Below are 25074 nucleotides of genomic sequence, written 5' to 3'. Positions count from 1 at the left end.
TCCCGCGGCGAGTTTATAGCACCACCTGGTGTGCAGTGAGGGTTCTACCCTAAACATTCCCAAAGAAGATGAATAAAACATGAAGTTCTGACAGTTCATAGTATTGACATGTGCTGCTCCAGCAAGCAGCAGTGCAGTTTGTAGTTTTCTTTTTGCGAACTCGTTCAACCCAAAATGATCCCAATCCTTGCAGAAATTGTCCGCTTAGTTTAAAGGTTGTTCATCACGCTCGTGTCGTGTGCGCTTTCAGTTTGCCATGTTCCAAACCGGAGCATTAATTTTGGATTATTGATTATTATTTAAATTATTCGATGCAGAGTGGGAAAAAAATTGCCTTCCTTTCTTTTTTCCGAATCACTGATGGCTGTTTCGTATCTTTGAAGCTTTCCCCAAAAGCAACACCGATGCATCAGCATGTTCTATTTGTCAAGCTATTTTGTCTAAATTTGCTATAAATAACCCTAACCCAGCTCAATAGGATCAGTTGACCCTGAAGGCACCTGATTTGTGCTCTCAAATGTTTTTAAGTTTAAGTGAAAACAAAGAGGACTAATCAGTATGTAGTTTTTGAGCGTCACTAACATAAATTACTTGTTCTGACTTTGGACTCAAGTGACCCGGCGACTCCTGAACTCGTCACCGAAAGTGGAAACTTCACTTTGGACTTCAAGTAACTTGGGATTCTGTAACCTCTCCGCTCTTCCCTCACACTTTGGGATCCTAGTTTCCAAATGAGAGGCGAAGTTTGCTTTTACTTGAAAAGAGGACTTTGGACCACAGAGAAGCAGTCTGGTTCTTCAAAATTTGTCAAGTTGTTTCTGTTTTTTTTTTTTTTAACTAACATATCTACTTCAGTTTTTCCTTCCACTCAACTTTCCTACAGTACATCACTCTGTACACCCAGCAAAGACCGTTTGTGACTTACCCTTCATGTGGAGGTTGATTGCGGTCTGATGAGCGACTCACGCGTCTGGACTGTGTAATGATGATAGGCATAACGTTTCAGTTTAGTTTATATTATATTCTAATTTGACACAATATTTTAGCCATAAATGAACAGAAATAAACACTAGAAATCAGTGTATTAAATCTACATAGTAGTTCAGTTTTGCTTTTTGATTTCAATAAATAAAATACCTCTGAATCTAGTCTTTTGTCTAGTAGTAACTTGTTGATCACAGTAAAAAAACTTTTTTTTATGCTTCTAAACTTGATTCAAAGAGTAACTGTTTGGCTGATCTGCAATAAAATGTTACTTTTACATTTTCCATAATATCATGTTTTGACTCCAATACGTCCAACCAACCAAAACCGATTCAATGTTTTTGTTGTCGTTTAGTACAGTTGGCATCAAATATCCTTTTTAATTTCAATCATTATGTACAGATCACTATGTACAGAGGTCAGAATACAGCAGAGGGTCGAGGGGCGGAAGTCGCTGACATTCATTCTTTCCAAAAACAAACAACAAAAAAAACAAATCGTAGAGTTCCTCATTTCTCTCATTAGATCGTCGCGGATCAGCAGCATGTGTGCATAGAACAGGTTCAGCGACGCGCGTGTGCGCACAGCAAATAAATATGCACACGAAGACCGACTGTACCGTCCGCTGGCTGATCCCGCTGTAGAAGTCTGATCACGCACACACACACACACACACACACACACAGAGCCACAGCAAAGCAGGAAAAACACACACTGCCTCATCAGTCTAAGCTTCTTATTTTCTCACTGGGTTTAAATGAGAAACTTGAGTTGATTTTTTTTTAGCTTAATTTAGTAGAAAAAAACCACGTCACTGAATTCTCAGTATAGAAAGACTAACCTTTTGAACTAACACAAATTGAACGTGAAATATTCGTTTTATTTTTAAAAGTTAAAATTGAGCATTTTTTCCCTCTCATATATTGCTATAAGTTAAATGAGAAGGACTTATTTTAATGGAACATCAGCTAGAAATATAGCAGGATTTACTCACAATGGACCGAAATTTAACTGCGTAACCTCCACAACGCGTTGTTTTGTTTTTGTTCTTTTGAATATTCAGTGTGAGGCGCCGTCTCTTTACTCGGGGGCGTAATCCTAACTCTGATTCTCCCGCTCGAAGGTTCGTGATGAGGAAACGCTCGAGAGCAGTGGAGCAGTGGAGTCGGCGAGGATGAGAACAGAAATGTTTCAACTTAACCGTAGCGATGGAGGCACATGTCTCAAACACACATAAAGCCAAAAAGAGGTCCAGAACGTCACTTCTAGCGGGCCACGCCCACTCGGCGTGACGGCACATCAGTAGCAGATCATGGCGTACAAACATCGAGAGCTTTGGTGCGACATGAGACAATCAGGAGTTTTGTTCCTTCAGTTCAAAATAGCACAACAGGCGCAGAATTGATTCTCCAGTTCATATATATATATTTATATATTTGTATCTATAAATCCATTCAATGAGATATGTACAAAGTATGGCAAGGAGCACGATTTTATTTCAACTCGTCGTCGGGCGGCGTCGGCTCTTCACTGTGCGGTCCGTCGTGTTTCCCGTGAAGTGAACGTTTCATGCGTAGACGGAGAGCAGGGGGGTGGGGGGAGGCGAGGGTCCGCGGCGGCGTTGGACGCGGACCCCGTCCCCGGACGAGCTCCGGCGGGTTCGGAGGAGTTCGTCCAGAGATGACGGGGAGGAAGGAGTCTTCACCCCCGGGGTCATGTGGCGTTGACCTCCATGATGTGGTCGTCGGCGGTGGGCAGCACCAGGACCTGCTGCGAGTGGCTGTTGTTGAACACCTGTCCCGGGCTGAAGGGCTCCAGGCGCGGCATGGCCACGCCCCTCTGCTGCTGGTCGCTGCTGCCCACCGAGTGGACGCTGCCGCGGCTGCGGATGCTCGCCGTGTCCCCCTGGTCGTCCAGCGCCTTGTCCAGCAGGGACAGGCTGTCGTTCTCCACGCAGCTGTCTGCGGGGGGGAGGACAGGGGAGCGTTAAAGAAAGGGTCAGCATGAGAACAACATCCTTCCTGCTGAATCAGAAAAAAAAAAAAAAAAACTATCATAACTAGAGCTGGACGATAACAGATCCGAGTTTGGATTTTAATTGATTCTTTTTTTTTATGTTCGCCTTTATTTCTATAAAGAAATTACAAATGCTTATTTGAATCATTGTGATCAAGCTGTGAGAATTTTTGTTCAATTACAAGATGGCGTTGGCTGAAAAAAGATGCACATTTAATTTTGGATTTTGCAGAAAAATAAACCAAATAAAGTAGTAAAATGACTACTTTAACTTCTATAAAGTCTAATATTACAACTTTACTCTGGTAATACTACGATTTTTATTCTTGTGATTAAAATATTGGCCACTTTATCGCAGAAACGACCTGAATTCAATGTACAAATATTTAAAACTTACGATCTTAAGACACAATGATAGTCTTAAATGTACCGATATGTGCATTGGTGAGGGGGGGAAAAAAATCTAATCTTTTCTAAAAAAAAATTTAACTCTCGACAACCCCCAAAATTTGATTCATCGCTAAAATGGATCGGATGGGTCTGGCGTTAGAGGCTCTACTTCCTGTGGGGTCTCACCGGGGTCCGTCTGGATGGCCGCCGCGGCGTTGTGAGGGAGGTACTTGAGGACTGTGATTTTGGGGAAGGGCAGGTGACCGGCGAACAGGGGCATGACCTCGATCTGCACCTTGTGGGTGGCGTTGACCCTGAGAGGCATCAGCACCATCCCTGAACTCTTCCCACACACGGCCCAGTTGCTGCTGCTGTCAGCCACTGCGGACACAAACACACAGCAATTGAAATGTTTTTCATATGATATTAGACAATAGAAATACGTTACAAGGTCCAAGTAAACAATTCAATTCCATTTTAAATAAAGAAAAATCAATATTTTAATGCCTAAAATGTAATGGCAGCGTTCTCGTTGTGTACGACTGGTCATTTGTAAATTATTTGATTAATTTTTGCATTTACTGATTAAAAGTTGGATAGCAAAAAGTGCTTCATCATTTTTTTTATTATTATTTCTTAGCAGGATGTGAAGCTAAAATGATGCCACTTAAAAGGTTTCGGGTAAAACTTTTTTTTTTTTTAAATGCAAAATCTATACACTTTTTGTAGTTTTGGCTGACGTACTGCTAGGATGGCCTTATTTACGAGTCTGTATAACAAAAATAACGATTGATTGTTAAATCAGTTGACGATTATTTCAAAACTCAATGAACCACGATTAATCTGATTAATCACGATTAATCTAATAGTTTCATCCCTTACCACTTCAAACTTCAGCGTCTTCATTGAGGATTTTATGTGAAGTAAAAACGATATTCGTTTTAGCATTTAGCTCCAACCAATCAGCTCAGTGTTAAAGAAAAGCAAAATCCAAGTTAATTCCACATTGTGCGATTCATGCCTTCTTTATTGAGATGACAAGGTTGAGTCTCCTTGAGGAGAACCGTGCTGCCGACTCACCTTCATACATGAGCCTGGTGGTTTTGAGTCCATCCGAGTCGGTCTTGCTGTCCTCGGCCGCCTCTCCCTCCGAGGGCTCGGTCAGTCGCGTTATACACACTTCCAGCTCGCAGACCAGACCGGAGCGGCAGTGCTGCTCTCCCGCGGGGGGCAGGATCTCCGCTCTCACGCTGTACAATGTCTGGCAGCAGGAAACAAGAGGCTGGCTCGTCATTTTCTCTTTCGGCAATCTTTATTTACAGTCGCGACAGGACTACTCGAGCATTCAGGCCACAGGAGGAAGAAGAAGAAGAAGAAACGTCTCAGTGACTCACAGTGACTCTCTCCAGCTGGAAGTGGTAGTGGAACGGCTTGAAGGCAGAGCTGTCTTGGTTAAGTGGACTGAAGTTGGCAGAGAAAACACACAGTAGACACGAGGGCAGGTCGTCCTTCCACCTCACCTCCCACAAGCAGAACACGCTGTGCTTGCTGCACAGAAGCTAGACGGGGGGCAGTAAAGAAAGCACCATCAACTGGTGAAAGGTGTCAATCATGTCCTGATCCTCGGACACTTCTGGAAATGCTTTCGCAAAACAGACTTCAAAAGTCTGAAGGGAGCTTTTGGTAATTTGGCTCATGTGTATGGAAAGCTGAACTGTTCTTCTCTCCGTTTACAATGACGAAAAATCTTCTTTCTCACCTGATTTGTTTTAGTGTTGAAGGATTGCAGTTCCAACGATGAGTGCTGCTTCTCTGTCAGTTTCATGTCAGCCAGGCTGAAGTTCATGTCCGACACGTTCTGCACACACACCTGGATGTACTTTCTGTGGAGTCACAAGCACAGATGCAAAGGCGAGTCCAGGAAAATGCAGAATTTGACGCATTTGTTATTTTTACCAAAACATAATATAGGGCTGAAACGATTAATCGGATTAATTGTGATTGATCGGTTGTTTAAAAAAAATCAGTGATCAATTGCTAACCGGAGTATTAAAAACTCTAGAGCAGGCCATTTGCTAAAATAAAAACATAATCAGAGCAGAATGATGTTAAACTGTACGAAAATATTTACATTTTGCATATGAAATAAAACGGAAACATTCTTTTTCTGTACATTTGTTTTACACAGAACTTCTAGTGTCAGTTGTAGCTTCGTCTGCTTCTGAATCGTTCATAAAAATAAAAAAATGCACCTTTTGCATCCAATTATGAATCGTTTAATCCAAAAAATGAATCACCAGATCAGCCATACACTGAACTGATGTCAAGTGAAGACCAGAGCTTTTAACAAGCGTTTATTTAGCAGCAGACGCTAAAGGAATGATGTTCTTGTATGAGGTAATACAATGTTTATTTTCTTATTTTGAAACAATTATTTGTTTATTGGCATGAACTAATGTTCTAATAATGTATAAAACAAGATTACGTGAGAAACAAATAACAGATAGAATAATGAAAAATACTAAAACAATCATTAGCTGCAGCCCAAACATAATCCCATAAACATTTTAATCTGGATGACAGATGATTCTGCCTCACCTGTTGCCAGCGGAAAGCAGTGAGTGTTTGGTCTTGAAGGGGATGTAGAAGGTCAGGGTGAGCAGGGTGGAGTAGATCGACCATGGACAGTCGATAGACATCTGCGGACAGAAACTGCACTGCTTAAAATTTTTTTTTTAAAAACCCAACAACTACGTTGTTTCCTTTCCACTTGTCATCGAGTCATTCTCTCAGAGTCGCAGACATTTCCTGATTGAAAGCTACAGCAACACCGAATATCAGAAAACACCTGCAGGACTGTGATCTCTGCTACTGACAACCCACTGCACACGTCTCAATTGCGTTGAAACAAGAAACTCTGGTTTCAGCGTGACTCTGAGCATACTCGGTTTCTCAATCTGGAACAACTAGGAGGCCATGAAGGCAACTTCATGTCCTTAAAGGAAAATCCCCCTCCTGCAGCAGAGCGCTGGAAAAACACAAGAACGCGGCGCGCTGTGCTCCTCACCCTTTGGTCGATGGCGGTCATGGGTGTGTCGGGATGACTGTAGCTGCGAGGTCGATGGCGCACCTCCCCGTTGGTCAGCCTCTCGTTGGCCGGCCGCTCGGACCCGGACGGGATGACGCACAAGACCTGGAGCTGGAACTCCAGAAGGTGGTAGGGCGGCGTGGGAGGTAGGCTGATGCTCGTCACCTTTTCAGACGACTGGATGGACAGGACGCTTTCACCCACCAACTCTGCTTCAACGTAAATGCATGAACAAGAGAAGGAATGACAGCGTGAAGGGATTTCCACAAAATGTTAAAAATCTGCAGCTTCAGGGAAGGAAAATAAAAAAGTTAAGAGACTTTTCTGGGTGAAAAAAAGCTACAAATGTCTAATTTTATCATGGTAAATGCAAAACTTGATTTTGAAAAACATCGAAAAGAGAGAAAAAATTTAATCCATCTGGAGTTGACGCAGTTTTCAAGCATTTTCGGGGGCAGTTTTCACATTTTTCGAGATAAACACACTTTGGAGATAAAAACAATAGAAATGAACTAAAAAAAAAAAAAAAGTCAATCGAAATCATGATTAACAGATATTATTTATCACTATTAAAAATAAAGTCTTCTTGTAGTATTCTACATAGCAGGCACCAAGTAACGCACATGCTATTCGCCTGAGTGGTCCAAGAATGAAACAAGAAAAATTAAATTAAAAAAATCCTTCGATTTGAATAAGTTTAACATGTGAAATATTTATTCCAGCTACACAGATCTGAACATCAAGATCGAGCACTTTAAAAACCTCAAAACCACCGAACAGAAATTGCAGCGTTTAGCAGGGCTCCAAGCACCTGCATGCTGGAAAAGACCTAGGAATCAAATCTTAGAACATGTTAAAGTGCTTCAGTGATGAGCGGCTGTTGTTACTGACCCGCCTCTGGGCTGCTGATGCGGGCCGTGCAGCCGGAGGAGGGCACGATGGGCATGGTTTCCGTGTTGCTGAGCTGCAGAGCGTCTCCTTTCTTCACAGCGTAGTGACCTGTCAGCAGGGTGAACTTCACCAACTGAGGCATCCCCGCCAACAGAGGCTCTGCAGGAACCAAAACGCCGCGTTTTAGTGAGTTAGAGTTCATTTCATTTCATCAGAGTTGCTTTAGCAGGAACAAAAAATGTTACGTTTCATGAAAACGACTACTCATTCGATAACGTGTTGGGGTTGCATTTTACTCATGCGACATAAATCCAGACCTGAAAGTGGCTCCACGGTGAGCTGGGGCTCCTGAGAATAGACTTCATATCGGACCGATGGGTAGATATGAGACAGCACAAACTGCACGTCACCCACCGTGGCGCACAGCTGCCGTAACATGTACGTGCCCGGCTGTCCACTCTGTGGAGCAAAACCAAAGGAGAGCAGAGAATAAATGGTCAAAATCATAAACATCTTTCATTTTCATTAAACTACTTGGAAAACTATTCTTGCACATTTTGCTAGTTTTTTTGAAATCCTGACCAGTTTGAGCCGTCCGTGATTCTTTCTTCAAAACAGACACTTTGCACATTTGTTTCCAACAATCCCGCAACTGATAATAATTTGATGCTGATGTGATATCAATACTAGGACGCTCTACATTCCTCATTATTATTATTACAACTTTTTTTGTGTGTGTAATGTTATGGCTTTTTTCTAATAATGTTAAAACTTTATTCTCAAATTATTGAGACTTTAGTCTTATCTTATTGTGACTTCTTTCTTGTTATATTACTACAGTATTTTTATCGTGCAACTTTTTTTCGTATTATTACTGTCATACGACTTTATTCTATTAACATTATGACTTAATTCTTGTGCAACGTTTTTCTCAGAATATTACTTTTCTTTTTATAAAAAGCTTGGCCCCAATATTCTGTCATATGAATCTACATAAAATGACTGCCTTCTTATAATTGACTTATTTATTTTTGTAGCCGGGTCTGAACGCTCTGTTGTACAAACATATTTTTAACATAATTTAAAGAAGTAAATGTTAAAAAGTAAGATTGAAGCCTCCTTACGGGTGCTGTGAAGGTGATGCTGTTGTTTCCGGGCTCTAACGTGACATTCTGCACCTTCAGCATCTGTCCTCCTTCCTTCATGGCGACAGCAGGCGGGCTGACACAGTTGGACGTCTCCGGCGGCGAGCCGTTTTCACGGCGGCGAATGATCAGGTGGGTGTTTTTGCACACCACTCCTACGGAGGTGAGAGAATTGTCCGAGGGACTCCTGTCCTGAATCTCGGCCATTTCTAGCGTGGGACCAGCAGTCGTGGAGGAGGGCGGGCCTGCTGACGAGTTGCCCTGTTTGAACTCTATGATCCCTTGGTTTGAGTTCCTCAGCGTCCCCTTGGAGCTCCCGTGAGTCCCCCCGTGATCAATGTCAAAGTGGATGCTAGCGGCCAGCTGCTGGATGCGCACTGAAACGGGCATCAGGCACCTCAGAGTGAGCTCCACCTGCAGCACGGCTCCGGAGTGCACCGAAGCGGCCGCTGGGTGAAACTGTAGCCGCGTTAGCTGAGCAAAGACATTCATGCTGAGAGTCACTTTGTGAGCTGCGGAAGATGGGAAAGAAAATACCAATGAGGAGAAGGAGAAACGTTTGTACTTTTCACTAACTGTACGCCACTGAAATTCGTCCTGTTCAGAAAATACATGCAGGAGAAGTTCCTTAATCTGTCCATTTGCAGAAACCGGGGGTTCTCCAGCAGTAACTCTACTATAAATGCTTTCTGCCTACACATGCTGATGTGTTCGCTAAATTGCCACATTAATGAAACCTCAGCTGAGTGTTTAACAAACTAATTTCATTCGACTCCAAGTTAAAACAAAGCAGAAACAGATGTTTGAATAAAGGCACCTGACCTGTTACAAACTGATTCAAAACACACCAACGCACTTTAATATTTTTCATACCTTACAAAATCATGGCCGACTACTTACATTGGTTTCCGGACCTGCCAGCAAAAGTGAGAATTTCCTGACAAAAGTGCTTCCTCTCCTCCGTGGAGAGATTCACGTCGCCGGCCAACAAGGCACTGGTTTGCAAGTAGCTGCAGTCGTCGTCAAGAAAACCACATAATAGCAAACGCCTGCTTTTAAAGGTCATCTTTCTACGCCTAATGACCCTACCAAAACGTTTCTAATCGATTTTTCTTAATTAGGTGTGCATAATTCTTTACTCTTGCAAATAGACGTAAAATCGTGAAACACAGCGGGGGAAGCTTTCCCTCCGCGGGTCAATAGTTAATAGTATTTGTTAATGCTAATTGCTACAAATACCAAAAAACGCAGACATAAGTGGTGTGTTTTAGCTGACGTTGGTCACTAGCCAAGGATACTCTTCAGTTCTGCCCAGCAGCTTCTGACACTCAGCGATCTGCTTCCTGGTGTGCGTCACAGGAAGGCTCCACCCCTCCGACACGTACGACTTCAAAGCTTCCTGTAGGAAAGTTTCCGCCTGCTCAGGGTCTCCCTTCCTCCTGTCAAAGACCCACGCAGACGGGTAAACAAACGAAACATGTCGCCTATTTTTATTGTAGGAAAGAATACATCATTAACAGTCTGAAACAAACTTTTCCGTATTCTAAGATGCTTCAAACTCATTGACAAAATTAATAATTAATACCAAATTGGTACAAATTTCTTTACTTTAAATGAATTTTTCTGGTATAAGCGCACACCAATCTACATAGTCGGAGTACATGACATTACTCCCAAACTTCCTTACATGTAGAACTCGGCCAGGCTCTTCCCCACCAGCCTGGCGGACCGCAGCCGGCCGATGGCCTGGTACATTTCCATAGCAGCATGAGAAAGTTCCTGATGCAACAGAGAGCCAACAAGGAGGTGTTGGAATGGAGAGAGAAAAAATTTGATCCAATGTTTCACGGGCGTTACATCAGAAAATATATCGATGGGACAACCGGAGCAACATTTAGAGTGAGACGGACTTACGAGATAGTGCCTTTCGAAAGCCTCCACGGATGACAAGGCTTCTTTCAGCTTTTTGTAAGGACTCTGCAAGCTGTTGACTGTCAGGAAAGACATTTGAGAGAAACTGTGTTATTTTTAAACCAAAGTCAAGCAGGTTTTAATTTCATATCTTTAACCAGGTGTTAAGCTTTCCTACAGCTTGGTCCTTTTCTTTTAAATTGATGTCTGAGTTAAAATAACAATGAGGCCGGAGAGGTAAATAGAAGAAGTCAAACTCTTGTCCCGAAACAGCTGGACTGAATCTAACGGAGGCTCACTGGGCCGCTGCTGCAAAACGGTTTAAAAAAGACAAGAAACTGTCCCAATTAGAAGCAGCAAATGAGCTTAACTTGGAAATCTAAATAATGTATGTTTTTTTTAATCTCAGTGCTACATCTATCGGGTCCAGCTCACCAGTTTCTGGCCTCTCATCCCCGAGTCCCGCCAGCAGATCCACCGTCCTGTTCAGGTCCTCGGACGTCGGCCCGTTTTTTGACACCAGGCCGCAGAGTTCACCCAAACTCTTCAGCTACAACGACAAGAAAAAGAGGGGAAACTTTTATTGTTTGAGTAGGTTTTTTTTTCTTCCCCTCTCTACTTTTTTATGAGATGGCAACAAAAATGCTTCTTTAGTCGATAAGAATTTTGCTCTGCTTCTTTTAGTTGAGTAAAGAGAAACAGATGGGCTTTAATGACTAGATAGAAGAAAATATGCTCAATTGTTGCGTGTTGTCTGTAGAGATGGAAGATGTTCACAAGTCCTTTTTCAAGGTCAAAAGGTCTGAATTGGGTCAAGTGTGTCATCCCAATTCAGAGTTGAGCCCAACGTTTCTAATGACCCAAATTAACACTTTCTCATCAAATCCACACGCAGTGCAGCTCTAACATGAGATCTCTGCAGGTTAGGATTTCAAATCTATGCGGTTTTTCCTCAGACAGAAATTTTTGCATAGGATTTGATAATTACCTTTCAGTATTTTAATATTTATTAAGCTGTCTTTTAATCATATTGAGTTCAATTTATCATACAAAAGCCTGCTAAAGGCTGATTTTTATTTGGAAAATTTTCAAATATCTACATAACATTTATGCTTTAAGAAAGTGAATAAGATTATATGAAAGCCTATTATGTTAATAGTGAATTTCTGACTGGGACAGGCTTTGTAATAACTCAATATAAACCTATTTATCCCTGCCTTCATACTATCAACATATGTAGCACTAAATATGGTTTGGAGGGTTTCTTCTCGTAGTAAGCTGGAGGATTTCTGCTAATTTTGGAAAACAATTTTGTAAACACATATTTTAAATATTTGTTCTTAATTCTAAATAGTAAAGATGTTCAAAATTAATAAAATAAGCAGAATAAAAGATGCGAGGTGTAGTAATTAAATAAAGGAGTGTTTGAACAAAGGAAACAGGAAGTGCTTTTCTTTTGATGTTGCTAGCCTAAGAGCAAGAAAACATCAGAGGTATGTTTTGTTGCCAAGTGGGAAAAAAAACTTGAAAATGTTTTGCATCATTTTACATCTCTCTTAAATTATATAAATATTTAATAATCTGTCTCTCCCCATCGTTCCGTCTGTACCTTCTGCATCTTTTTCCTCTTGCACTCCAACTATTACGTACCTTTACCAAAACTCAGTTTGATAAATTCCCCACTTACAGAGAATGAAACACTCAATCATTGATACAAATATGCAAGTATCTAACATTATGCTTCACCTTGTCTGTAGCGTAGGCCCAGAGTCCCACAGTGTGGGAGCAGTTAGCAGCTAGCTGTGCCTGATCACAGCAGCCCTCGATCCGGTGCAGAACCTCCAAGCAGCTGAGAAACACCCAGCAGTCCAGCGCCCCGTCTATCACAGACACCTGCACAGGGTCGAGAGGAAAAGCGTTTTAGGAGGAGCTGTGTGGCAAAGCGACGTGTGAAGCCGTGAAGAAGAAACCGGGCTCAGTTTACCTCCAGCAGGCGCAGCTCCTGCACGCAGTTGTGGAGCAGCTCTAAGGCTCTCTGCGTGACCTCCCAGGGTCTCTGCAGGAAGATCAGTAAAGTGCATTGCCGAGAGAACAGGTAGCTCCTCAGGTCCAACAGGCTGGCCTCTCCGCGCTGGATGCTGTCCCTCTTCTCCATGTCGATGGGCCGCCGCAGCAGCAGGCCGCTCCAGTTGCGCACCTCGGCGCAGAACGACCCCAGCCAGTTGGCCGTGTCTGCGGACACACACAAGCCGGTCGAAAATAAAACGACGCCCCACTTCTGATCGTAAAAGTGAGGGGAAAAAATGTAAATACTCGGACTGGTGGAGACATCTCACCTCCTGCGCCGAAGTTCAGGACGTACTGAGTGAAAAGAGCGTCTAGTTCATCGTACTGGACCAAGGCGTCTTCAAACTGCTGCAGCATCTCAAAAACAAAGGCCAGCTCCTCCTAAACAATCACAGGCATTAAAGAGGCGTTGCTGCACATGCATGACAGAAGAAAAAAAAAAAATCCATCTTAACAGAGAGAGAGAGAGAGTTCAATCCGCTGGGTTACCTGAACCATGAAATATTCACAGAAGCTCCAGCCGGGCTGAGTGCGTTTCTCTCGGAGCGTACGCATGTCGTCTTCAAACCGCCCCAGGTTTTTGGTGAACGACATGAGGAGGAGAGTGCGCAGCTTCAACAGGAGGGAATTCCAAGACTCCAGGGACCGGGACGAGTCCTTCAGAGGGTCCGACAGAACCACGCACCTGTTTGAACAAAGAGAATTTGATGCAATTGCAGGCCCGCTGGACTTATTCTGATTCTACGGCTGAAGGATTGTCAAGAAGGAGAAACAAGCGAGCGCTTCTGCTCCGTCTTTGCAGCAACAATTTAAAGGATGAAACAAAAACATCAAACGTGGTTTGTGTTGACAGGACAGAAACAGAGGCGGAAGCTCAAAATGTGAGTACAGCAAAACAAGGAAGTGCTGATTGATAACGACGGGAAGTCGATGCGCTACCGTTCCTCGTTTTTGGACTCTTTTTATCTGGACCGGCCCGTTTGAAATGGAGAAGCTTTCCGACCTGTCGTTCTGCTTGTTGCAGAAGTCGCTGCGGATCTTGTCCACGATGGACGAGCGAGGCAGGATGTTGGGCTTGTTCTTCTTCTTGGTATCGTTGGTCTCCACGACGATGATGACCCAGTCCGCCGAGCTGTGACTCCGCAGCGTGTTCTGCCAGCGCATCATGTCCTCCTTCACTGAGCTCTTGTACGTTTCCGTGTCCTGGAAGAAAGGCACAGATTTTGTTAGTCAGGCGGTCAGTGGATGTTCACTTGCGCTAACCGGCCGAATCGTTACAACCAATAAAAAGAAAAACACGGATTGATTTGCAGTAAGAACTGCCACAGAATAGTACATATTTTGTTCTTGAGAGAACAAAATAGATGTGCAATGAGGATTTGTCTGCAGAGTGTATGAAATGTGTTTTCCAATATATGAATTTGATTTTACACGACATGTCAAGAAGTTTCTGTTTCCTGTTATGGCCCATTTCCACCGACTCGGCTCGCCTGGTGCATTGAGGTCCCCCCAATGTGAGATAATAAAACATGTTATATGCTGTTCTATTATTGTAAAATGGCTAGATATCAGTTTTCTAATTAAAGCTTATGAACCATTAATGGTAGAATGAACAATAAACCTGAAAAAAACAAGAGTGGTATTTTGTGTATGTCTGCATAAGCCTAAAACTTACAACGTAACGTAATTATGTTACGTCTTTAATTTACACCACTATTCCAGGTATTTATAATTCTGTATGTCTGGATGGTAAAAAAGTGTTTGCATATATATAAAGTAACATGTCTGTTTAAAATTATTCCTTTCTGTGTATGCAACTTCCACATTAGTAACTCTGTGTTATTTATCTACATTTATGTGCCGTAAGCTAAAACAGAAGAAGAGGAACATGGCTGACATGATGGTGAACGATGAGAGCTCCATAGTTATAGTTTTAACAAAAAGAGCAAATGAGTTGGAGTACAACATCTAAAGGATTTCGGGAAGTGTTGCGCGTCTTCTAAAGCAGTGTCACAATAATTACATGTCAGCATGAACTACCAGGAGAAACAAATGTGGGCTTCCATCAGGGATTGTGCATCGGAAAAGTTAAGCTAATTGGACAGCAGAAGCCACAAAATATGCTGCTCAACAAGTTCAGACAGCCTCTCTGAACTAAACCTACTTCTCTGAAAACGACTACTGTGAATGTTGTGACCGGGACTTCCTGCATCAAGTACCGTGACTGGGCCGATGCCTCGGGGCGGCGTTTGCTCTAATTTGCTTGGAAGAGTTGGAGGGGTTGGATATGACGACGTGAGTCACTTGTTATGTAACCGTCGACGGGGAGGAGGAGAAACCGGAGCCTTGGAGATAGAGTTTTGAAACTGAAACAAACAAGCTGCAGTCTGCAGAGTGCTGCTAAATGTCTGCGACCAGTTGGTGACGATCGTGCACAATAAGATGCTGTGAAGCACAAAGTTCATTTTGCAACACGATGCATAAAAATGTGTTTGCTTCTTTGAGACTGTAGGCATGGCAGCCTGCAGGCGACTTTAATTAACGAGATGTGATTAAATCCGCCTGACTTTCCAGCGACTGGCTCTCATGTTTGTGCTGCTCCCGGGTCGGATTGGAAGCTGAATTAGTTTTAGCAGACGTAGGTGCTCGTGTCACACAGGTAAAGAGGCAGCTTATCAAGTTAATTGGTGTAGTTTTGAAGCCTGCGCTGTCCACAGTTCACTTAGGGAAACAAACACACTTGTTCCTATCAGCCCTGGCATGGAGTGAGGTGAAAATGTGCTTCTTCTTGGAGAAAAACAAATGGCAGCGGAAGATGTTCCAAAGCAGTGAAAGCTAGAATGGTGCAAAAAGTCAAATTTTCAGCTTTTTATCTCCTCTAACAGATGACATTATAAAAAGCGATCTAGACATTTACAGCTGTGACATTAAGTTGTGACATGAAGATGATTTAAGAGATGGAAAATGTCATGCAGAAACATTAAAAAGCAAAACACCCTGAGTGGGTTGGAACTGCAAAAACCTGACTGGTCAGCCTGAATGCAAGGGCACCAAAAAGATCTTTGCAGCATCTTTCAAAAGTATTCACACACCTTAAACTTTTTCACATTTTTGTTGCGTTGCACACACATTTCATCACATTTTACTGAGATTATAAGTGACTGACCAACACAAAACTTTGCATATTTATGCGGTGGGAGGAAATTTATTCATGAGCTTCAATAGTTTTATTAATAAATCCCCGCAAAATCAATTGCAGCATCACAGAATCATGAGGGAGTATGAATACCTTTTAAGGTTCAGTTAAACAAACCAATTTGAAAGCAAAAAAGTAAATAAATAAAAGAAATTATATGTTAGATCCCCCAATTTTAGCAAAACTCCAAGTCTGCCAGTGTTTGATCAAACCAAAATGAGGTGCTGAGACACTCTTTGGCCTCTTTGTTGGCTAATTTTGGGAGGTGAACAACAAATCCTTATAAGCTTTAAAGTAAATCGCAGCTTAGGTTTATTAGTTCAACATTACAGGAGTAGCTGTTGTGAAACGTCATGAGTCACAAGCCGCTGACAGAACTTCCTGAACTAAACCGAACACTCAGTCAGCAGCAGCAGGTTCCTGCCTCCCTCTGTGTTGTTCTCCACTCTGTGGCCCCTTTACGAAGGGACATGGATGCAGGCTGACAAGTGAATCAACTAGCGGCAGAGTTGAAAACTTGACTTTTTCTGTATTGTTCAAGTCACAACTGCTTAGATTGACACATTTCACGCTCGTCACAAACACTGACACAGTCGGGAAGATTACCTGAAAGATGGACCATAAATTCTGTCTCTGCATGTTTTGCATACAGACCGGTCTATGACACATTTTATGCTAGGGCTGAAACGATTTCTCGAATGAGTCGAGTACCTCGATTATTAAAATTCCTCAAGGAAAATTTATCTGCCTCGAAGCTTCGTTAATTTCCGTTTTATTATTTACCGCTCTGTGTTCCAGCCGGAAGTGAGGCAGAGCTCTCACTTCTGCCTCTGAGTTGATGACGAAAGCTAAGTGTTAGCAGCGTAACATCCAATTTTCAAGCTCAGCCCATGGGGATTTTAATGCCTGGGTTTTCATTGGCAGCCTTTCTCCTCCGGGAGCTGCTGGTTCAAAGCGAACGGCGGGAAGAGGCTGCAGGAGTATTTATACAGGTAAGACTGAACACGATCATTCCGGTCTCTAATGGCGGAGCGCATCGTGACGGTACATGGCTGGTAGATGGGATTCTGAATGTGACGAACGAAGGTGTCAAATCCCGTTGTTAACAAGGACACCAGAGCTATAAACGGGCAGGCAAGGCATACCTGTCAAGACTCCCGTTTTGGCAGGGAAACTTTTTTCATCCCCCTTACCCACTCTGCTCCCGTATTAGCAGCTTCCTGTAAATATTCCGTGTTTGTGCAACTTTTCTTCAGGTTCACTTAGAAAGTGAGCTATTATAGTTACAGGTTAATTTTCTAAACTACAAAACAGTAACTGTTTGAGGGATGCTCAAATATAAAAAATTGGACTGATGTTGATATCCAATTGTCACACTGGTGTTATACCAGATTTACCAATATTTTATACATTTATCCAATTAATCGTAAGAATAACCGATAGATTACTCGATTACTAAAATACTATTTTTACAACAACCCTACTTTATACTAAGCTGGAGCCTAAACAACCACGTCATTCCTCCCATTTCACAAAGTGCTAAAGACTTTATCAAGACCCAGCAGCTGAGAGCTGCTAAAAATAGGCTTCTTATTGTAAGACTGCAAAGGAAAAAGTTTAGAACATGACTAACTACAAGCCCTCCCATGGGAGTGCCATGCTCTCGCTTGGTGTCAAATACTAATTTTATTAACCAATAATAAATTTTAAAAAAACAACAACAAAAAAAAACTGTTTTTATTTATTTTTTATTCAATTACAAAGCTCTCTACAAGAGAGGAATTTGGAAGCAATTATAGCAACTGTTCCTCGAAATAAACAGAGCAGTGTGTGTGGGTGTGGGTGTGTGTGTGCGTGTGTATGTGTGTGTGTACTCACACAGCAGTCGGTCCAGTAGATGTGGAGGAAGGGGAATGTGAGAAGAGCCTTGTTGCCCTCCTTGGGGAGCAGCTCCTCCTTAAACTGGACAAAATTAGCTTCAAGGTGGATCATTTTTGGTGCGCGGCCGTAAGTCCTGCACAGCAGACAAAGCAGAGTTTCACGGCCTCATTTCACTTCTGTGGCAATGAGAGAAAGCAAGACGTTCATTAAATGACGACGTCTGACGATGACATACCGTCGGAATCGTCACTCTGTCTGCCTTGTCTTTAAAATATCACTCTATAAATTCTTAAAGGTTTGATTAGCTACTTGTTAGATTCTCAAATAAATAAAAAAACAATCACAATTTGAAGATATTTAATATGTGCAATACCTTTTTTGTGTCTAAACTGCGAAACGATGAGTATGAACTGAGGATTTCCCAGTCCGATCCCATTTTTTTGCGAACTTTACATCATTTTGTTTGTCTGACAAGAGTCATCACTGCTTTTCAGCCTTTGCAGTGACAATAGTTGGAAAACAGAAACTATAATGGCTGCTGCAGCTCCCTGCCTGTGCGAGGCTTTTGTCTCAGAGAAATCTCTGTAAAGAGCAGCCGAAACACAAGCCCTTCAATTTTACAACGTTCAAACCCAGGTCAGTTCATGAAGGAGTTTATGCCCACATTATTACCTGGAACCACACTGAAATATGCCATGTGCTGTATGCTCAATGATTCACATGAAAACAGAAAGTAAACAAGCCAGCATTAGCATTGATATCATTTCACAGACTGACCCATCCAAAAGCAGCAGGAGATAGTCATGTTTATTAAAGATGTGTTTTTAAAGCTCCTTTCACTACAAACATGGCATTTATGTTAACATATTAGTACTTAAAATATTAGATTGGGCCTCAGTCTGAGTGAATCTCTATTCATAAATGACATAATTGCTAGCATTCCTTCATTTCATATTGTTCTTTCCGATTAATGTCATTACGAATGATGTACTGATAAAAAGAAAAAGGGGGGGGGAAAAAACAATGTGCTCTTGTTACCGATAGCAAATGGTTTTGTTCTTACCACTTTAACCAGAAGTGGGGTAGCACTAATAACTTCAGTGTCACATTCATGTAGACCACGTTCAATGCAACAAGTCGGGTTTATAAAACTCATGGTGAGAGGACACCGGCTCCCATATTTGCTGATCTCAAAGAAATCCATGCCTCAATTGAACAATGCATTTTGTTAATACAGCTTTGAAATATGAACCCTGATAAGGCTGAAAACTAAAAACGGGTTTCACCACTTTTATTCCAGTGTGATGTTGCTGAATTGGCCGTTTGTAATCAGGTCTCAAGCCATTATCATAGGAAACATTTCTTGATCCGAGCCAGTAAACTGAGGTCACTTCTCTTCAAGGGAAGCCCAAAAGGTTGTCAGATCTGCAGTGCAATCCTTACAACAACAATACAAAAACTAGTAAAAATAACAGTCTATTTTTTCCCCCTTAGGTAATAAACTGAAAGACAACTTCCTCAATATAGCATTACCCAAACAGTTTCTTATGTCTTTTAAGTCTGAACGCTGCAAACTGTCATTTGTTTGTGACACCAGTTAGCAGAGAACTGTCTACTCTGTTAACCACGACCTATAAAAACACTAGATATGATCTTAATACTGGGTGCAACATCAGTGTTGGTTGGCAGACAGATTATGAAGTGGCTTCATGTTGAACTACTTGTTGGAACTTTCAACATTGAAAACTGAATTTTTGCACAACTCTAACTTGCATTTGAGTTTCTCTCATTGAAAGCACTAATACCATCTGGTTGTTGTTTATTCCCATTGGTTATTCTACTGTGACAAGCGGCTCAGTTCTCAAGTCAAAACGTTGAAAAACAAAAATTAAATAACTTGCATGATATAATTATGAAACACAAACTGTCACTATTGTACCTAAAGTCAATATGTTTTAATTTTTTTTAACAATTTCCCCCCCAAAAAATGCTAAAAAGGTTAAAAAATACTATTCCTATGCTCACTGCATCATTTGTGGTTCATTGAAGGCAGAATGAGTTTCCAATCCAGAAAACATGTGAGCAACTCTTCCAACGCCCTGCTACGCTTAACCTGCACCTAATTGAACTTCTACAGCTACTGAGACTCTACTGCCAGATAAAATCAACTGAGCATGTAATGTGTGCTGTTCTGAAGCTTAAACGTTGCTCACAGGTTATAAATATGCTAAGTGACTCCAGAAAATGAAACAGAAGAAGATTCAAACAGCATATATGTCCGCAGAGAGCAGTGTCTACTCTATGGGGTTGAAAGGAAAGCGACCTAGCTTCTCGAACAACCGTCTTCTGTCTACTCTATCCTCCTTTAAGACCACTGAATTTGTAGTAGGGAACGTTTTGGAGCAAAAACCCATAGCTTTGTCTGAGGAAGTCCTCTGACATAACTGACCCTCCCAGAGCATCAATAATGAACCTCTGTCAGAAAGTAACAAGGGAGCGGAAAGGATCTCTGACCTGACTTATGTCAGGTTTTCCCACATAAAAAAAAAAAACTAAAAAAACTAAACAAAAAACCCCACTTTCTTTCTCTTCATCAGCTGTTTGGCTAAATCTTTAATCACTGGACTTTCTTATTCTCTTACCTTTGACAAAAGACAAAGAAAGACACTCTTTATATTTTTTCCTGACGTTTTGCTCATGGATTTAACCAAAACTCACCTCCTCCACTCCATTGGCTCCCTGGGAAGCTGCTGCGCCAATGAGGTGTAGAGAGACGTGAACAAGCTCTGGTCTCCAGCACCTGGACGGAAGAGACAAGAACACAAACGCACACAAAAAGAGAAAAAAAACTGAGAAAAGTGTTTGAAGAAATAAGTTTTTTTCCTCGCACTTTTTAGACTTAAAGAATCATTTCTGTCAGTAACACAGGGGAATTGCAAAAGAGAAATTTTGTAAAGATAAAGCTAACAGAGGGAGCGAGAAGAGAATCCAAACATGCTAAACAAGCAAAAACTGCATTTGGAGACACCGACAGCCTTTACAGACTTAAAAGCAACTCTTGATTACACATGATTAAAGAAAAAGAGCAAAAAGACACCTGAACGCATCAAAGTCTCTCGCAAACTGGCAGAGACGACTGCATGATGGGAAAAAAAAAAAACTTTAAGAGGCAAGAAGAAGTCCACCAACATGGAAGGCAATCAGTTTCATCAAATGTAGTAATAAAGAGCATAATATTTTGAATTCATAGAACATTTAAAAGAACAGGCTTTTGCAATTTTTTTTTAAATGTCCCATTCTTTTAATTTAATTGCTTAGTTATTTCCCTGTGAAATACTTGCAGAACGTGCCAGTGTTTTATCCAAATTACCAAAGAAATCATCGGTTGCAGCCCTGCAAAAATTATAACCAGCATAAAATCTCTGCGTTTTTTTCTAACAAGAGCTAGGGTGAACAAAATCACACCATCGACTTACAAAGCTAGTTAGCTGAGGAGGTTAGCCAGCAACAGCCTGTGATCACAGACACCAAGATGGCGACTATGTTAGTGTTAAGCCCACCTATGTAACTGAGGTGGGCTTAACTTTATTCCCAATCTAGTGCCAGACTGCAAAAGGCGACTTAATCCCTCCTTGAAGTGTTTTGTGAAAGGAGCTTATGACTTCACCACCTTAGTCTTGAGCTTTTTAATCTTTTTACGCATTAAACGACAAGAAGTGTCACCAGTTATTTTACAGACAACAGGACCTGGGATGTGCAACACCTCAAGAATTAGCTCATTCTTATTGCAGTCCAGACAGACAGTGTCCGCCCACTCATGAAGTAGCTGCTACAAAAACCTGACGTAGTAATGAACACAATCCAGCCTTCAAAACACAAAAGTTTTTGTGTCCAGGTCGGGCGTCCGTTTAAATGTGCTGCCTTCTCATTAAAACGGTCATCAAACCACACAGGTCTGGAACAATGGAGATATAAAAAGCACCGAGGTTGTAAAAACCATGTGTGGAGCACCTGATGCAGACTTAAAGACTTTAAACAGCGCCATACATTTCTAATAGGACAGCTACATTTGCTCCAGTTCACATCTAAAAAGAATTTAATCGTTATATTGCTTAAAACAAAGATACCAAAGTCCTGCAACAGTTTCAATGTTTCAATGGGACTGCGAACTCTGGACGGTTCGCAGTCCCAGAGTCGACCTTGGGCTCCGCTGTCACATGAAAAATTTATTTTACAAACAGAGCTCAGTAGTAATAACAGGGATGCCCCAGATTTGCATCAGAGTCCTTAGCAAAACACCCTGAAGTTACCATTTTAAAACAGCCAATTCTTAAAAAAAAAAACACTATGATCTAATGAATCTGGATTTTCTCTTACAACAAATGTTTTCACCTCAGCTCAAACATCCCCAGCTGTCCCGGCTAAGCAAAAATGAAAGGTTTTGTCATTTGACTTTCTGACTTTTAAAGCTAATCAACAAGTTTATGAATACATTTTCTGGACAGTTTTGTGCAACAGCAATGAAATATGTCCCGATTTGAAAGCACGCCAACTTCACCGTGCCACTGCAACAATCACAGCGGTCGAGTCAGACACAAGTTTAGAAACAAGTGCCGAAGCTACGAGCATTTCTGGTCAAGTGTTTTCAGAACATTATAGTATCTTTTTTTTAACTGAGTTCAAACCTTACTGGACTCTGGGTCAAAGTATGTTTGTGAGCACAAACAGTTAAGTTGGGGGGAAAAAATCACAGTACTTATGTCGAGAATTTGATACTGATGGAACATTTTATCTGATGAGGAAGTATTTGAATAAAAGTCAATGAAAACACTTTAGGCTACTGCATTGAGATACTCATGCACTCATATTAACCAGGAATAGTTTTGTCATTATGGAAAAAAATAGAAATCCCAAATAGCGTCTATTTTTTAAGAAATAAAATACTAAAACCTGTACAGATTGTTATCCACACAGCAACAAACTATGAATCACAACACATGCTGACAGTCAGAAATGCATACTTGGCAGAGAACAGACTATTTGGTCAGTTTAGTATGAGTCTGTAAAATCTGATCCTCTAAATCAGAAAACTATCCGACTGTAAACACTGGTGACCAACGACAATGATTTGTCGTCCTTCATTTCTCTTAGGAAGGCCCTGTTTCTGTAGACCCAAACCAAAAACAGAGGCTTCAATAGTTCAAATTCAAAACCTATACGGCAAACACATGTTTGAGATCCAAGTCCAAGTGAGCCTCTAAGCCTGACAACTGTGACCTTAACCTCGCTATCATACAGCTAAATTCTCTACATGCTAATTTAGGAAGAGCCTAATTTACAAAGCAAAAGTACAAAATGATGCAGGGCTGCAGCAAGCAATTACTTCAGGAATCAATTTCTCTGACGTTTAATCTGATTTAAAAAAAACAAACAAACAAAAAAAGGCATATTGTGCAGATTTTTCATTTAACCACTTATGCTTGTTTTATACAAAATTAAAAATATACATATGTATTATTCAAAATCAGCAAATAATTAAATTTTTTAAAATAAGAAACTAAACATTTTATTGCCTAAAATGCCTTAACGTATTATTTCTTTGGTGTATTTTGTGTGTATAGACAGTTTATAACAATTTTATTGCCCCTTTTTTCAGAACAAAACAATCTAAATATTTGAAGTAATAAAAAAGTTTAGACTATTGCAGCTCTTGTTATTTAAGTAGATTTAGTTTTGCCTAATCACAGACGCACAATTTGTTTTAACAAATAACGGCATATTTTTATTGCGACCTACAGTAAAACCAGTAGGATTTTGTTTAAGACCTCATGTAAAAGAAAAAAAAATTTACCCCAGAATATTGATATAAAAACCTATTTTCCTTATTTCTTCTTTCTCATCTGTCCATCACGCTGAAATATCAAGCATTTTGGTCTTTAATATCCCATGTGAGCATGGTTTGAGACTCTGGCTGGCTAAATATGACATGACATTCAAACTAGCTCCAGATTACAGAATTACAAGAATCTACTAGTCAAACCACAAAAAGTACATTAAGGTACATGGTTTTGATTGTGTTTACATTATGAAAATCTAGCATGAGTTCTTAGCTAGGAAAGTGGGCAGACTCTGACCTCTGGTTGAATTATTGGCGGCTCCATTTGTCAGGAAATCGACAACTTAAACATTTCATTTATCACCAAAACTGAGACTGAAAAAAGGAAACGAGCCCTAAACTCAGCACCACCTGAGTGTTTACTTGATTACCCACAGTCACCATGTGCTTCACATTCCCAATAGCCTATGATCACGTTGACTTTTACATTTCTCACTCTGATTTGCAGTATTTCTGTGTCCTCCTGGGCCAGCGCTAAAAATGGAGCAGTCTGCGCTGAGAGATGCAGCTGGCATTCCCTCCTAAAATAACCCCTCTAACAAGCCTCCAGCAGACACTCAGGGATTTATGAATGGTAACCTGGCCTCAAACATCAAGTGGGGCGACAGTGTCGCAGGTGCTAACAGAGACAGCAGTCGCAGGATAGCAGTGGACAGGACGGTCTCCTTCCCAAAACTGCAGCACATAGACGTGACGCTTCAATCCCTGGCTCGGCCTGGTAAAACAGCGAAGCTACTTAGCTAGCTGGAAGAAGTGCCGTGTTTCACGAGGTCGTTTTGTGGACGGCAGCCGAGTGCTAATTATGCGCGTATTAAAATAGGACAGGTAGAAGCGAAGTCGCCACACAGACAAGCAGCATCTCCAAGCTGAGGGTGACAGCCAGCTCAGCTAAAAAGAGCTAATGAATACAGCTAGCAGGCTAGCTGTCAAGAGAAGGAAAAGTGGAGCTGAGCGTCTCGTTTTGTCAATCACTTACATGTTACAATCGGCTTGTTTTCCATGGTATAGATGACTGGCTTTTCCTCTTGACTCTCCATATGTTTTAACGGTAGTACTCCATGAAAATAACCTCCAAACAGGGCTTTGTTATTAGGAAGTCCCTCTCTGTGTAGCTCTGTTGAATCGGTGGGGCCTGCGTCCCCACTGCACCTCCGGGAAGTGCGTCAGCCCTGCGTCATTAAAGGGCCAGTGTGTCATTTTTGTCTTACTGAAGGAAACGTTGACAGCAAGCAAACGTGAAGGTATTATTTTGATCAAAACACAGACGCATAAAAAGACTTCTTAAGACATAGATACAGTTGTTGTTTTGCATATAAAATGTCCTTTAAAGGTCTAAAAGGTTTAATGAAAGGTAGCTTAGAACTGAAATTGAACACAAGAGGAAATAAATAGCTTTTTTAAAATTACTATTAAATTATAAAAATTACTATATAAATTATAAACTAAATAAATGCAGTTCAGTTTGATTCCATTTCGTTTTATTAAATAAAATATAAATTAATTCTAATTAGTTATGGGGTTTTAGATACCGCCAACATCACAGCTCCAGAACAAGGTGGAGGCGAAATTTTATTTTACTCTCATTTTCCTTAAATAAAATAATGGCCAA

At 41.3% G+C, this 25074-nt stretch overlaps 1 protein-coding gene across 2 annotated transcripts; it reads right to left on the bottom strand.

Moving 5' to 3' along the window:
* Positions 1-1843: 1843 nt before the first annotated feature.
* Positions 1844-24613, bottom strand: trappc10 (trafficking protein particle complex subunit 10). Of its 2 annotated transcripts, none has more exons than XM_055032006.1 (23): positions 24442-24613; positions 20288-20369; positions 17567-17702; positions 13496-13695; positions 12982-13177; positions 12762-12873; positions 12410-12657; positions 12172-12318; positions 10861-10975; positions 10429-10505; positions 10202-10293; positions 9813-9953; positions 9415-9524; positions 8494-9026; positions 7687-7828; positions 7370-7528; positions 6458-6690; positions 5989-6089; positions 5150-5273; positions 4785-4949; positions 4471-4651; positions 3577-3771; positions 1844-2945 (listed from the first exon to the last, which is right to left on the bottom strand). In XM_055032006.1, exons 1-23 carry the CDS (start codon positions 24500-24502, stop codon positions 2698-2700), a joined length of 3798 nt encoding a protein of 1265 aa, XP_054887981.1. In that variant the 5' UTR covers positions 24503-24613; the 3' UTR covers positions 1844-2697. The 2 variants fall into 2 exon arrangements, with proteins under 2 accessions (XP_054887981.1, XP_054887982.1); XM_055032007.1 differs by having other exon boundaries at positions 6458-6687.
* Between the last annotated feature and the right edge of the window lie 461 nt (positions 24614-25074).

This window comes from Poeciliopsis prolifica, unplaced genomic scaffold (assembly GCF_027474105.1).
Source record: "Poeciliopsis prolifica strain line A6 unplaced genomic scaffold, Auburn_PproV2 SCAFFOLD007, whole genome shotgun sequence".
Classification (NCBI taxonomy): Eukaryota; Metazoa; Chordata; class Actinopteri; order Cyprinodontiformes; family Poeciliidae; genus Poeciliopsis; species Poeciliopsis prolifica.
Note: the sequence above shows the minus strand (reverse complement) of the source record. Positions and strands in the feature narration are given on the sequence as shown.

Bases quoted from the DNA above. Each gene is read 5' to 3' on its own strand.
- trappc10 (XM_055032006.1), bottom strand. From the start codon at position 24,502: ATGGAGAGTCAAGAGGAAAAGCCAGTCATCTATACCATGGAAAACAAG. The intron at 9,954-10,201 runs GTAAGGAAGTTT...GGTCTTTGACAG, and splicing joins AGCCTGGCCGAGTTCTACAT to GAGGAAGGGAGACCCTGAGC. The intron at 4,652-4,784 runs GTGAGTCACTGA...TCCTGCTGCCAG, and splicing joins TCCAGCTGGAGAGAGTCACT to ACATTGTACAGCGTGAGAGC.